This window comes from Durotheca rogersii, assembly GCF_024521655.1.
Source record: "Durotheca rogersii strain YMJ 92031201 chromosome Unknown GGS23scaffold_98, whole genome shotgun sequence".
NCBI lineage: Eukaryota > Fungi > Ascomycota > Sordariomycetes > Xylariales > Xylariaceae > Durotheca > Durotheca rogersii.
Window position 1 is genome coordinate 6,357 of NW_026251329.1, and position 15,406 is coordinate 21,762.

The 15,406-nt window shown below is 37.8% G+C and overlaps 1 protein-coding gene across 1 annotated transcript; it reads right to left on the bottom strand.

Annotated features, from left to right (window-relative positions):
- Window positions 1-10,536: 10,536 nt before the first annotated feature.
- GGS23DRAFT_591456 (P-loop containing nucleoside triphosphate hydrolase protein) lies at window positions 10,537-12,658 on the bottom strand. The gene has a single exon (XM_051517747.1). It carries the CDS (start codon window positions 12,457-12,459, stop codon window positions 10,801-10,803), a length of 1,659 nt encoding a protein of 552 aa, XP_051366920.1. The 5' UTR covers window positions 12,460-12,658; the 3' UTR covers window positions 10,537-10,800.
- Window positions 12,659-15,406: the final 2,748 nt, after the last annotated feature.

The following is a 15,406-nucleotide window of genomic DNA, read 5'->3' on the forward strand; positions in this document are numbered from 1 at the left end:
GCCGATTAACCGATTACAGCTGTTTACAGCTGTAATCTTAGTTGATCGGCACTGGGCCAGTTATTAGCAGTTAGGCAGTCCTTGTTTCGTACCTCCGTCAGCGTACCCACGCTGCTCCTGTTCAATACTTAGATAAGTTATCCTTTGCGTTTATCGTCAGAAATCCGGGATATTAATATCCTAATGTTACGAAGCTATTACATTTTAACATAGGTATATTTTAATATTTAAAGGAAAAGTAAGGAAAGTAATTTATATTAGTAAAAGTAAAAAGGAAAGGAATACGCGTTTAAAAATAAGCCAGAAGTAATATATATCTGCCGATTAGTACCTCTCTTTTCCTCTTTATTCTCTTACCTTATTCCTTACTTACTAGTTACTAAGAAAACTAAAAACTTACTTACTTTCCGACCTCCGAAACGTAGCGATCTTTAAGTTTATTATAATTAGTAACTTATTACCTGTTACCCGTATTATAAGCGGATACGCGGCTTAGCTTAGATCCTTTATTAAAGAGGGGTTACGATTTATCCTCGTCCGTAGGTAGGCGAACCGCTCGTCCCGAAATTTATAACGTATCCCGTTAGTAAAGAAGAGGTAAACGCCGTAAGAATACCTAAAGATACGATCGGGGGCTAAGGAACGATAGGAAAAGAACGGCTATATACCCGCGTATTTAGTAGTATCGAAAGAAGCGAGCCGGCGCTCGTAGTACTAGTAGGATATCTCGTTAAGTACCTTATATTATTAAATAAATAAACTAACGACGTAACGAGGATCCGTCGTTAATCGACGGAAATATTCGTTAACCGATTCCTTATTATTAATCTTTATAAATAACGTCCGACGATAAGAAAATTAAACGTAGCGGATAAGGGATATAATATAGCTCTAAAGGTAAGTAACCTCCTAAAAATCCTTACTTGAAAAATTTTATACGATATACCGGCCGGCCGCCGACCTACCTAGAAAATAAAACCGTACGTTACGAATTATCTTATCATTAATTAATCTAACTTTCGATTAATAAATCTTATTAATATTAAAAGCTATATACCTAGCGTTATTAATTTATTACCCGAATTCCCTCGATACCTCGGAACTATTAACCGATAATTACTTTCGAGCTTTAGTTTATAGAACGAAAGTACGGGATATACGGTACTTATTAAAGCTTAGGGATTAGCCGATTAACGTCCCGGAACTCCTCGGTAAAAGATAGCCGGCGGAAGGATTCGTTAGGCTATTTATTTATTAGCTTTACCGGCGGCGGTATCGACTTAGCCCGCTAATGCGTTACGGCCTTCTTCTTATCGTCCTTAGTCTTCCCGAACGCCCCGGCGATCTCCTCGTCGGTAATCCCCGTAGCCTTAAGTTATTCGAATAGCTTAAGGGCGGACGCCCGGTTTGATTTTAGGAGTTCCTTCTAAAGGGTAGGGTTTATTATATATATATATAAGAGAGAAAGAAAGATAAGAACGATAAAATTATAAATCTAGAATTAAGAAAAATCGAAAAACGAATTAAAACGAAGATAAAGGACTTAAGGAAAGAATGAGAGGAAATAAATCGGAACCGTAAAATAGCGAGAAATAAAAGAAAAGGTCGGACGAGAACGAGAGAGTCGAATACGTTACCTAGGTCGTAAATACCGTACTTAGGAGAGTTTTAATAATACCTATCCTAGCTTACGTTTAATTACGAGTCCGCGAACGTACGTATTTATTACTTTATTAAGAGTATATAATAAGAAGTTATAAGCTAACGTATTTCTTATTATAGCTTTATACGTATATAAGGAAACGCGTTTTCCTAAAACGTTAGCCGTAAAGGTATATCTAATTATATCGTTAATACGTTTCCCTTCCTTCCTCTCTTTTTCCTCTTTAAGTATCTTATTTCGAAAACCCCCCTCCTATAATTATCATATTCTTATTAATTTCTAACCTACCTTTCTTATTATTAATTTAAATTCTTATTTTTACCTTTAACTTACTATCTTTTTTTCCTCCCTATAAAAAAAATTTTTTTTTTACGATATCTTTCTTCCGCTCCGCCGGAATCCCCCTCTTCTTCTCCTTTTCCTTCGTTTATAGAAATGTACGTCGTACCGATTTAGCCGACTTAATAAAATTCCTACGAAAGATTTATAATAACGAAGATAACTAAAGTAATATAGATAAGTATTAGCTTAATATTCTAAATAACTACGATTCGGAAAAGGATTTGATCGAATTAGGATCCGATATAGCCTAGGCCCTCCGGTTATCTACTAATCGGCCCCGAATTATAAATTAATAATAATAAGAATAAACGAAAGTAGCCCTAGCTAACTCTCTCGTATACCTTATCCGTTACGCTTACTTTACTAACGAAGATATCCGCGTCCTTTATATCATAATAAGCTACGACTCCGAAAGTAAAAAAGCGGCCTTCGAAATAAATCCGTATTAAACGATAGGCTACCGATCGATAGGATCGTTTAACTTCCTAACCCGCTAGTACCTTCTCGATAACCCTACCTCTACTTTGGTTTTTACGATTTATACGGATCTAATAAATACCGAATAAATTATTATTAACCCTAAGGAATTCTCTTAGGCTTACTTCGCCGTAGCGCTATACCTTCCTAAGCTTCGAAGATTATTTAGTTTTAATATAGTTAAAAACGACGCCTTCGATCGGGCGGCGTACGCGTTTAGTTAGTTACGGCGAACCTAGAAAGGCGGTAGCCTCGAGCCCGGTATAACCCCTTAATCTACTTATTACGTCGTATTAATAAATTAATAAGATAGTTATAATTACGATTTTTAAAACGGCATTTTACCGTATCTTATCTTTAAACGACCGATCGAAGTCGTTTATTAAGCCTAAGAAAATAAGGAACTTAACTTCTTTAATATAATAAGGGAATACGCTAAAGTAATGAAATAATTTTATAACGTTTAGGTTTTAAAAGAAAAGGTTAGTATCGTTAAGCGTCTCCGGTAAGCCGTAAATTACTAAAAGTAAATTAACCTTATTAACGCTATAATATCCGCTTAGAATACGCCGATCGACGAGCCTCTTAACCGTAAATCCTTCGTTCGGTTTATCGCGTAAGCCGAGGTCCGCCGTTCCTCCGTAGCCTTAGTACCTAACCCGTCCCGCTTCCTCGTATCGGCGGACGCCGAGCTCCGCTACGATAACCTCGTTAAGGTTACGAGCCGCCCCCTTTCTCCTCCCGGCCTAGTAAGGATTAAAGCTTTTCAGACCGGGAAAACCTCTACGCTATATAAGTAAAGGGAAAATACCTAATTAACCCTCGGAACGCGCTTACTTCCCTACTATCCCCTTAACTAAGAGGGATAAGCCGAAACTAAGAAGAAGGTAACCGAAAAAAAAAAAATACGCCGATTAAGTTAGATTAGTAAGGATAAACCGGGCTAAGTTAATTATAAAGTAATAAAGGAACCTCTTTATTATATTAAACGATAAGCTAAAGACGCGGCCGTAATAATTAAATAATAACCGATAGAATAAAGTTTCGCGGTAGTTTTTAAGGAGAGATATTAATCGGGATATATCGTATTATCCTTTTTAATTTAATTATTTCTTATAGTATAATTAAACTAAGGAAACTTTAATGATATAATATAATATATCCTCTTAATATATTACGTAATACGTTACGATAGGCCTTATACTTATATAAAGTAATCATAGCTCTCGTAAGTATAGCTATGCTATATTTATTATAGAGTTTATTACTTAGTTAGATTATTATCCTTATTATTTTTATCTTCATTAAAGATTCGTTTTTATTATTAGATTCGTCGTTTTCCGATTAGTATATTTATTTTAGTTATAGGCGCTTAAGTTACTTCGTCGTACTACTATAACTAAATAAGTAACTTTTACGTTTTACTTCTTTTCTCTTCTTACTTCTTATACCTTCGGGTTAGCGACTATTATATCTCTACGACTAAGGGGTATAGCTAAGATATAATAACTACGTTAGATTCCTCGTCTCTCGATTAGTATAGTAATATTAGTTTCATCCGTCTTGGACCATCGTACGAGCTATAGTCTTCGATAAAGTATACTTTTGAGTGAACCTATCCGGGATTCTAGCATCGCGTACGCTCTGCTCCTCCTCATCGCCCTTACCGTTATATAGTTCGTAGGAAGAGTCGTAATAAGCGTTTTAAACTACGTATAGTGAAAGGATTAAGGGTTAAGGGAAGCGTGATAGATATTACAAAACGAATAGAAAGAGTTAGGAATAGTCAAGAATAATCGGGCCTTAAATAGAATATATTACGTTAATTGTATAAGATTGGGATTAGTTAAAATGATTAGTAAAAGATAGTTATAAACGAAAAGGATAGGAATTACGTTGCATTAGTTATTTTACGGGATTACTTTTTTCATTTTTTACAGGAGCTACGCTTATTTTACCTGCCCGTTATAGTTCTTATTTCCTAATTAATCATTATTATTTTTTAATAGCCTTAATAGAGCTGGCTCACTTTTAATTAATTAAGGTTAATTAAGAATATGTCGATTAGGTTAGTTATAGATATGCCTCCGTTAGCTTAATTATTAATCTTTTCTATTATTTCCTATTAATCGTTAATTAAACTAGCTTAGCTTTTAATTAGTAACGATTAAATAAGTTTGAGATTAATTAAATATAATTAGATACGGCCATAGTATAGTGCTATAGTAAAATATATCCTTTTAATATATTACATAATACGTTGTAATAGGCCTTATACCTATATAAAGTAATTATAGCTTCCGCAAATATAAACTATATTATAATTATACTTAGATTATTATTTACTTTATTATTTTTACTTTAGTTTAAGATTCGTTTTTATTATTAAATTCGTCGTCTTCTGATTAATATATCTATTTTAATTAGGAGTACTTAAGTTACTTCGTTATACTAAGGAAGAGTAGAGTATACGCGATACTAGAGTCCCGAATAGGTTTACTCGAAAGTATACTCTATCGAAGACTATAATACGTACGATAGTCTAAGATAGAAAAAACTAATATCGCTATACTAATCGAGGGACGAGGAATCTAATGTAGTTATCGTATCTTAGCCATGCCCCTTAGTCGTAGAGATATAGTAGTCGCTAGCCTAAAGGTATAAGAAGTAATAAGAGAAAAGGAATAAAACGTAAAAGTTATTTATTCGGCTATAGCGGTACGACGAAGTAACTTAAGCGCCTATAATTAAGATAGATATATTAATTAGAAAACGACAAATCTAACGATAAAAATAAATCTTTAATTAAAGTAAAAATAATAAAAATAGTAATCTAATTAAGTAGTAAACTAGATAATAAGTATAGCATAGCCGGTACTTACGGGAGCTATGGTTACTCTATATAGGTATAAGGCCTATCGTAGCGTATTACGTAATGTATTAAGAGGGTATGTCTTACCGCACTACTACAATACCATAATAACCGAATAAGTAACTTTTACGTTTAACCCCTTTCCTCTCTTTACCTCTTTTACCTTCGGACTAACGACTACTATATCTTTATAACTGAAGGATATAGCTGAAATACGATAACTATATTAGATTCCTCGTTTTTCGATTAGTAAAGTAATATTAGTTTTATTTATTTTAAATCATCGTACTGAACAGGAGCAGCGTAGGCACGCTGACGGAGGCACGAAACAAGGACTGCCCAACTGCTAACAACTGGCCCAGTGCCGATCAACCAAGATCACAGCTGTAAACAGCTGTAATCGGTTGATCGGCCAGCTGAAACGGCAGCTGGGAAAGGGAACTGGAAGGGGCAACGAGGATGGCTAGAAAGGCATGGCAAGAAACGAGTGAATGGCTGTAGGCTGTGATGTCTACAGGTCTAAGTCTAACTGATGAAAATATGAGTGCGCGACCCATATAAATACGCATCCAAAAGGCTACGTGGCCTAGATCCACCGCACCACTACAGTACGTACTATAGTTACCGATAAAGTTTACTTTCGAGTAGGCTATCCGGGACTCTAGCATCGCGTACCCTCTGCTCCTTCCCAATAGTTAGTTACCTATCTTATTATCTACTTATTACTATTATAATCGCTCTTCGTTACCCTATTTCGTCCTAACTTATCCTATTAGCCTTTAATTAAACTAGCTAGCCTATAATTAATTAATGTTAATTGGGATTAAGTTAATTAATATTAATAGGAAACGAAGACTACCCTACTTATTATTATATTAAGAGTTTAATTACTTCTTATAGAATAATTAAACTGGAGAGACTGTAGTAGTACGGTAGATATAGGCTACGTAGCCTTTTAGATGTATATTTATATGGGTCTCGTACTTAGATTTTCATTAGTTGGACTTAGACCTATAGGCATCATAACCTACAGCTTTATTTACTTCTTTTGCTATGCCTTTCTAAAGCCTTCTTGCTATCTTATTTTTCTTAGTCTTTTCTCAGCTGCCGTTTTCAGCCGGCCGATCAACCGATTATGGCTGTTTACAATTGTAATCTAGGTTGATCAGCATTGGGCCAGTTGTTAGCAGTTGGATAGCCGTTTTCGTGCCTCTATTACAGCGTGCCTACGCTGCTCCTGTTCAATATATAATAGTACCTGTCCGATAGGTTGAAGAGGTGAAGAGACCTTCTTAGGTACTAAAAAAAGCAAAGCGTACGTAATACTAAAATTCTATCAAGTTTATATAAAAGTATACTCTACTAGTAACTATAATACGAATAATAATCTAAAATTAATATTGATTTATAAATTACAAAGTAAGAAATCTAATATAGTTATCATTTTCAAGTCTAGCTTACGGTTGTAGAGATGTAATAGTCGTTAGCCCAAAGGTAAAAAAGGTAAAGAAGGAAAAGAAACTATACAAAAAAGTAATTTATTTAGTTATTATAATATAATGAAGAAACTAAAATACTTATAATTAAAATAAATATATTGAATAAAAAATGATAAATATAGTTATAGAAACGAATTTTAAATAAAAAAGAAAATAATAAAGTTAATAATTTAAATAAATAATTATAATAATACAAACCGCGCTTATAGGAGTTATAACTACTTTATATAAGTATAATGCTTATCATAATATATTATGTAATCTATTAGAAGGGTAAGCCTTACTATACTACTATAATAGTATTAATAATCAATGTAGATAAATAAGAATAATTAAGTAGGTAAGCTTTTTATAATTAAATTAAACTAATTAGAAAAGACTAACTACCTTTAAGCGTATATTATAAAAGGAAAAGTAGCGGTAACGTAGTTAGACTAGCTCACTATTTAAATACTTATTAAAAACGGAGACAATACTTGTTCTCTCTAAGAACTAACTAAAGGAATGGAAGCAACGGGAGCGTATATATATAAGCTTCTGTTGCTAAAGTAAGCAACGAAGAGGCACAACCTCTACGTGATAGTATATTTAAAAAATAAGTAAGATACTATAGTTTCATAAAGTTATCACATAGTGAACAGGAGCAGCGTAGGCACGCTGTGATGGAGGCACGAAAAGGACTGCCCAACTGCCAATAACTGGCCCAGTGCCGATCAACCAAGATCATAGCTGTAAATAGCTATAATCGGTTGATCGGCTAGCTGAAAACGGCAGCTAGGAAAGGAAGAGTAGAAACTAGAAAAGGGTAACGAGGATGGCTACAAAAGGCATTGCAACAAACGAGTAAATACCTGTAACTAGTAATGGCTATAATAGCTATCGTAATATCTATAGGTCTAAGTCTAACTAATGAAAATATGAATACGCGACCTATATAAATATACATCGAAAAGGCTACGTAGCCTAGATCCACCGTACTACTACAGCCTCCTTAGTTTAATTAATCTATAAAAAGTAATTAAACTCCCTAATAAGAACAGGTACGGTGACTCTCGTTTTCTATTAATCCTAAATAACCTAATCCCGATTAACCCTAATCAATTAAAAGCTAGCCAGTTCAATTAAAGGCCAACAGGATAAGTTAAGAAGAAACAGGTCTTCAACTGGAAGCGATTGCAATAGCAATAAGTAAGTAGTAGGATAGGTAACTATAACTATGCCTAACTATGCCTAATCCTAATCAATCCTAAACCTATTTAATCGTTACTAACTAAGAGCCAAGCCAGTTTAATTAATGATTAATAGGAAATAGGAAAGATCTGATAATAAGAACTAGGCTAGCAGAGCTATAACCTATAAACTGACCTAATTAACCTATTCCTAATCAACCCCAATTAACTGGAAGCGAGCTAGGTTCATTAGGGCCATCAAGAAACAACAGGAATGAATCGGAAAATAAGAACTATAATGAGGCAGGTAAAATAAGCGTAGCTCCCGAAAGAAACAAAAGAAATTAATCTCCGTCCTTCTCGTCCATAGCTATTAATCCTTTTAACTAATCCTAATCTTATAAACTAACTAATATATTCTATTTATACCCGACTATTTCCGTTTCTAATTATTATTCGTCCGGTAGCATCTACCGGGCTTCCCTTGACCCTCGATCCCTTTCTTATACGTAGTTCTAGGGGCTCTGGCTCTTCCTACTAACCATATATCGGTAAAGGCGATAAGAGGGGTCTCTAGGCATTAACCTATAACTCGTTCCTATCCTATAACTATTTCTAGGCTATCTTATTCAATATCGTATCTATCTCGTATCGCGGTATCGTCTATAGGTCTTTAATCCTAATCGGTACGTCCCCGATTAGGCTTATGGCGTAGGTATAAGGTATGTCGGTATCTTATTATAAGGGCATCGTAGCACCTATCGGTTAAGGAGAAACCTCCCCAGGTACCGTAACTAGCTAGGATAAACAAAGGCGATCGGAGCTATCGGCAAGCCTCTTGTAATTAAAATAGACTAATCGGTAAAGAACGGATGCCTTCAAGCGCGTACGAGGTTGTAAAAAAGGGGGTGGTAGCGGTAACGGAGTTAGGTCAACTAAGAAAAACGGCCATCTAAGTACTATTAAAAACGAAGGCGAAACCGGGTAAAAACAGGCACAGCTCCTTCAAAAGAAACAACTAAGAAACGAGAACAGGGATTCCTACTAATCGGCGAACGAGCTTTTAGGTAAGCTGATCAAAAGCTGATGGGAGGGCGTGGTTATTAATAGTCGCCATAGTTATCTGCCCTCCCGTTAATCCTAACCTAAAAAGGCTTAATCCGAAAGCTACGAAAAACGGCTCTGGAGCTACGAAAATAGCTCCTAATTAACTAAAAATCAGGGAATCTCCTAATCGACGAATCCTAAACCTAATGACTATAAAAACAGGCGCAAAAGGTCGCTCCTAAGACTAATGAGGTTACGGCTCGGGCTACTAGGTGGTCGCTACTAAACAGGAGCAGCATAGGCACGCTATAATGGAAGCACGAAATAAAGACTACCTAACTACTAATAACTAGCCTAGTGCCGATTAACCTAAGATCACAGCTATAAATAGCTATAATCGGTTAATCGGCTAACTAAAAACGGCAACTAGGAAAGAAAAAGAAGAGAAGAGGAGAGAGAAAGGGAGACTAAAGACGGGTAACGAGGATCGCGAGAAAAGGCATAGCAAGAAACGAGTAAATGGCTATAGGTCGTAATAGCTACAGGTCTAAGTCTAACTAATAAAAATATAAGTACGCGACCCATATAAATAGACATCGAAAAGGCTACGTGGCCTAGATCCACCGCACCACTACAATACTTACCAGAAAAGCTACGTAGCTTAGTTTCATTATAGTATTATAGTATATAGTAAGAAGGAGTAGAGCGTACGCGATACTGGAGTCCCGGATAAGTTTACTCAAAAGTATACTCGAAGACCACAGTACGTACGATGGTCTAAGATAAATGAAACTAATATTACTATATTAATCGAGGGATAAGAAATCTAATGTAATTATTATATTTTAGGTATACCTCTTAGTAGTAAAGATATAATAATCACTAGCCCGAAGGTATAAAAGGTAAGAGAAAAGAAGCTAAATGCGAAAGTTGCTTATTTAGTTATAATGATACTACGAAGCGACTTAAGCGTTCGTAACTATAATAGATATACTAATTAGAAAACGACGAATCTAACGGTAAAAATAAATTTTCTATTAAAGTAAAAATAATAAAAATAGTAACCTGGTTAGATAATAAACTAAATAATAAGCACAACATAGCCCGTACTTACGGGAACTATAGTTACTTTATATAAGTATAAGGCCTATCGTAACGTATTACGTAATATATTAAAAGGGCATTTCTTTCTATACTATTACAATAGCTAGCTTTTAGAGACGTAACCTTAATAAAGCGTACTTTTCTTTACTTTCCTCTTTGTATAACTTTACTCTTTTAATATATACTCTTTTATTTAACGAACAGCTTTTAAAATCATAATATATTAAAACTATTATATAAAAAGTAACTACTTAAAATTTTTAATTTATATCATGTAGGCATGCGCCTCTGGTAGGAACCACCTAGCTTACCTAAGCTAGTTAAGTACTTTCATATATACCCATAGATTGCTTTATACCCTCTAGTAGATTTCATTCTTTCTAGTAAGTTAATACATACCTTCTTACCCGTATTTCATTACTCCCTTAGCGCGCAACCTAGTAAGCCACACGTAGCTCTCACCAGCTACGTAACAATTTATAAACACAGTTTTATAATATATAATTTCTCACGTTATACTAATTAATACTTATAGACAGCTATCCTTTTACTCTTTTAAGTTACCCTGCCTTTAATTAGCCTTCGTTGTTTATTAACGCCGCCTCGTTCCTCTTTACAAATAAATAATCACGCACCATCCGTAGCTAGGTCTTGGTCTGTCTCAGTGCCTAAATCCCGATCCTCCAAGAATGTGCGGCCGAGTAGTGCGTCAGGCAGGTAGTCTTGCTTGACTTTGCCGTCTTTATAGTTCGGATTGTACTTATACTCTCGGCCGTACCCAAGTTCCCGCATCAATCGTGTCGGTGCGTTCCTTAGGTGAATTGGAATCGGCAGGCCGGCTATGCCCGGTTCCTTCAAGGCAGCGAAGGCATTGTTTAACCCGCGATAGGCACGTGTACTTTTCGGCGCGAGTGAGAGTGCTACCGCACAGTGAGCTAAAGGTATTCGAGCTTCGGGCATACCTATCTGCTGCGTTGCCGTGAATGTTGACGTGGCGAGGCTGAGAAGCGAGTTATCAGCTAACCCAACATCTTCGGATGCAATAACAACCATACGCCGTGCAATGAACAGAGGATCTTCCCCTGATTGCAACATACGGGCCAGGTAATATAGGGCAGCGTCTGGATCAGAGCCACGGACTGACTTATGGAAAGCAGAGATAGTATCGTAATGCTGGTCGCCCGCACGATCATAGACGAGCGTTTTAGTGAGTGATGCTTTCATCTCTTCTCTCGTCATCCCTTCTCGACTTGTTAGGGAAATAGCTAGTTCTAATAGGTTGAGGGCCGTCCGTGCATCGCCATCGGCAAAGTTGGCTAGATAACCGATGAACTCCTCGTCCAGGAGAGGTGGCAGCGGTGATGAAGGTATCGAAAACTCGGTTTGTAATGCTCTCGATAATACTCGCTGTATGTCCGCTGTCGTCAACCTCTGCAACGTGAACGTTCGGCATCTCGAAAGGAGCGCATTAACAACCTTGAAACTTGGGTTTTCGGTTGTTGCGCCGATGAGGGTTATCGTGCCCGCCTCCACCGGTTTTAGGAACACGTCCTGCTGCGCCTTCGTGAAACGATGAATCTCATCGCAGAATACTACAGTTTTCCGGCCCGTTAGCGCCAGCTCGTTGGCTGCGTCACCGAATATTTTTTTACACTCTGCTACGCCCGAACTTGTGGCATTCATCTCGATAAACCGTGATGCAACCCTATTGGCTATGCACCGTGCGATGGTTGTCTTCCCAGTGCCTGACGCCCCCCATAATATCATTGATGGCAACCGATCGGATTCGATGAGCGAACGTAGAACGCCGTGTGGGCCGACTAGGTCTTGCCCGAAGATGTCGTCGAGGCTCTGGGGTCGCATGCGCTCAGCAAGCGGTGCTGACCGATTTGTTTTGGTTCTCTTCAGTACAGGACCTGTCTCCGCAGGCTCTACGCTCTCCACCTTGCTGCTCGCATCATGAGCAGGCAAGATTTCTCCAGGGCCTTCATCGAAGGAGCGCTTGAGGGCACCATTTAATTTCGTCCCTTGCCCGATACTGTTGATTAGGGGGTGTGTGGCTTTGACAGGGTTGGATTGGCGATTTGTGAATGAAGTATGGAAGAAACTGGATGGCGCGCGCTTCTGTGAAGGCGGCATGGAGCTATAGCTCTGTGTGGACGGCCCCTGAAAAGAGGATGACGAAATCGATGAGCTATCGACAACGAAAGTTTGGCATCCTGAATCGAGGTGGTCGTTAATCTTAGTAGACTGGACACATTTGCCGCAAGCTGGGCATTCTACCATCGCGGAGATGCTTGTAATTACGGAAGCACAGGTATTGCAAGAGGAAATGGAAAGCGAGAGAGGGGATAGGATATAAGAGCTACCCAAACAGCAATAATCTGTCTGACAAAGGTGAGATATACAGATAGACGTTCACTAGAAAGTTTCTCGGTGCAAGGTGGAATGCTGGGTGATGAAAAGGGGAGCACCTAAAAACCACTGTTTGTAGCTAAGACCACTGTAATCTACACACTCTACACCTAATATAGTAATTATTTTATTCGACGGATACCTGTTGTAATACGTCTAATCCCTATCATATTCATTAAATTATAGAGTTTTCTTATTAAGGATGTTATATAAACAAGCTTCATTGAAAAGTTTATTTACTATAGTTTATTTTATCTACTTATAGGTTTTTTTTTTCTAAATTTAGTTTAATATAATAACCTATTATTTTTATTTATACTTTAATAAATAAAGAATTTAAATAAAGATTAAATTTAATATGAAAAAGAAATTAAATTATAAAAAATAAAGTTTATATTTTATATATATTTTTAAATATTTCGTTAAAATATTTAAAAGTGAATTATATATTATAAAGATTTAATAATTTATAATAGAATATTAAATAGGAGTAGCGTGGGAAAGCTATAATAGAGATACGTATAATAAGGTTAATTTAACTATTAATACCTAGCTTAGTATCGATTAAACTAGATTATTGTTATAAATAGCTATAATCGATTAATCGGCTAGCTAAAAACGGCAGCTAAGAAGGGTAATAAAACTAAAATACAAAGATGGCAAGAAAAGGTATAATAAAAGAAGTGAATACTATAAGTCGTGATGGCTATAGAACTAAGTCTAATCTATGAAAATCTAGGTACGAAACCTATATAAATACTTATTCAAAAGGCTACGTAGCTTAGTCCCACTATACCACTATAATATTAATTTTAAAAAGTCTCTATTAATAGTATTACCTAATTATATTAATTATAAATTAAATTTAAAAATCTTATTTGGTAATTTATCTTTATTATTATTAAAATATATTAATAATTATTACCTTCATAGAAAAATTTAATAATCTATATTAAATTAATATTATTTATAAATATTATTTATAGTAAAGTTTTAGTAATAATAATAATTATAAATTTATATAAATCTATACTTACTTTAATAATATTTATAATAAGAAAAAACAATCCTTTTTTTGTCCTTATTTATTAACTTTAGTACTAGGTACGTATTTACATTAAAGCCTACTGCAATCTCTAACAGCGACAAACTGTGGTTTGAAAGCTTGTGAAAGCGAGTTCCACAAATAGGAAAGGGCGCCTGTCCAGGAACTGTTGCGACGATAAAAAAAAAAGGGGACCTCTGATTCCTGCGATCTTTTTCACAACCCTCCCTTCTATTTTTCCATTTCTGCCCAACCCCCCTCCTAAAATTCCGACCACCGACACCGCCTCGCATCTTGCGAAAACCTCTCCTGCCACCGCGACTCGCTGCACGCGCACCACGCGACGAAAAAAGTACCCACGTACCCTGGCAACAACTTTTTTTTATTTTATTTTGCACTGCCAGCTTTTCGCACGCTGCCCATTAATTCGTCTACTAATTTTTTTCACTCTCATTTCTTCGCCTCACGTCACCCCCCCGTCCTTCGCCTAATCTGGCAATCTCAAGCAACCATCGCGACCGCGACCGCTTTGACCACCCGGACAACCTATTCCTGTCGCGAAATCCTGCCTCACCAAGCAGCAACGGTAGCGTCTCATTTGCCGTCGTCGCGCTCGTTTGGTCTGATTTAGTTCAACGCACCAAACATCGCCGATAGTCCTCGACGTCACTATTCGCAGCTGCACCTGACCTTTGCGCATTGCATCGCGCCGGCTTATACCTCATCGACGCTTGCGCTGCAACTCTTGTTCCGAAGGGAATCCCGTTCATTGTTGGCCGATCCAAACCAGTCCGGTTTTCTTTATAGCATTCTCTCGCCGACCTTTTATCTCTTGTCCCACCAGCGCCAATCTCCGTGGGCAGCAAGTTTCAAGGACTCGAGGCAAAGCTGGGCCGTCGTTTTTGATTCTCTCGTCTCGGTAAGTGGGTGAACCGAAGCAGGCCCTTTTCTTACCTCGCCGTCGCCCCCCCCCCCTCCTGTTTTGCTCCTTACCCCCAAGGTCTCTCGCCTCCTTTAAACCACTGGCCGTATCTGCCGGAAGACAAGTTCCAGTTATCTCGTCCTATTTCTTTCGGTGCCTTCACGCCATCATCAACAAAGCACCCACGACCCACGCCCACGCGCCTGTCGGGCCCTGCTGCGTTATCGTCGGTAGGCTCAAACCAGAATATATTCGGTTCATCGTAATCCTGGGCCGTCAGTAATCCTGTCGCGGCTGTCGCTGGACTCGTTCGGTCGTTACTCTGACCCATTGGCGCATCCCAAATCTTTTTGGGATTGAGCTTGACGACGGCGCATACTAAGTTGTTGTGTCTCTTGCCATGGGAGAAGTGCGGATCAGGTGTGGTGTTCGTGGGAAGATACTTGTCCAGCTTCATGCACGCTGCCAGCACCAAACCCCCGACCATTCTTTGCGACCAGAAATCTTTCCCAACCCCCTTTCCCATTGGCCAGCCACCTCATCACCGCCTTCCGAGACACCTGTCGCATTTCGCAAGGCCAGACAGAGTAGGTCGGAGGGCAAACAGGAGCCATCTCCCACTCGTACCGCAAGTCAGGTCGCCGGGTGCCGAAACACAACACATCACCACGTCTCTTCCGTCCCCTCCCTTCCCCTTCCCCACCACCTTCCCACCACCTTCAGCTCGTCGGTGCACCGTGCCATGTACCAGGGTGCCCAACCCAATATCGGCCTGAGATCTTCTTCGGGGACTGACATGACTTACAGTTAATGCGCGTTATCGGCTGACAATCTCGAGGGTAAGCCGATTC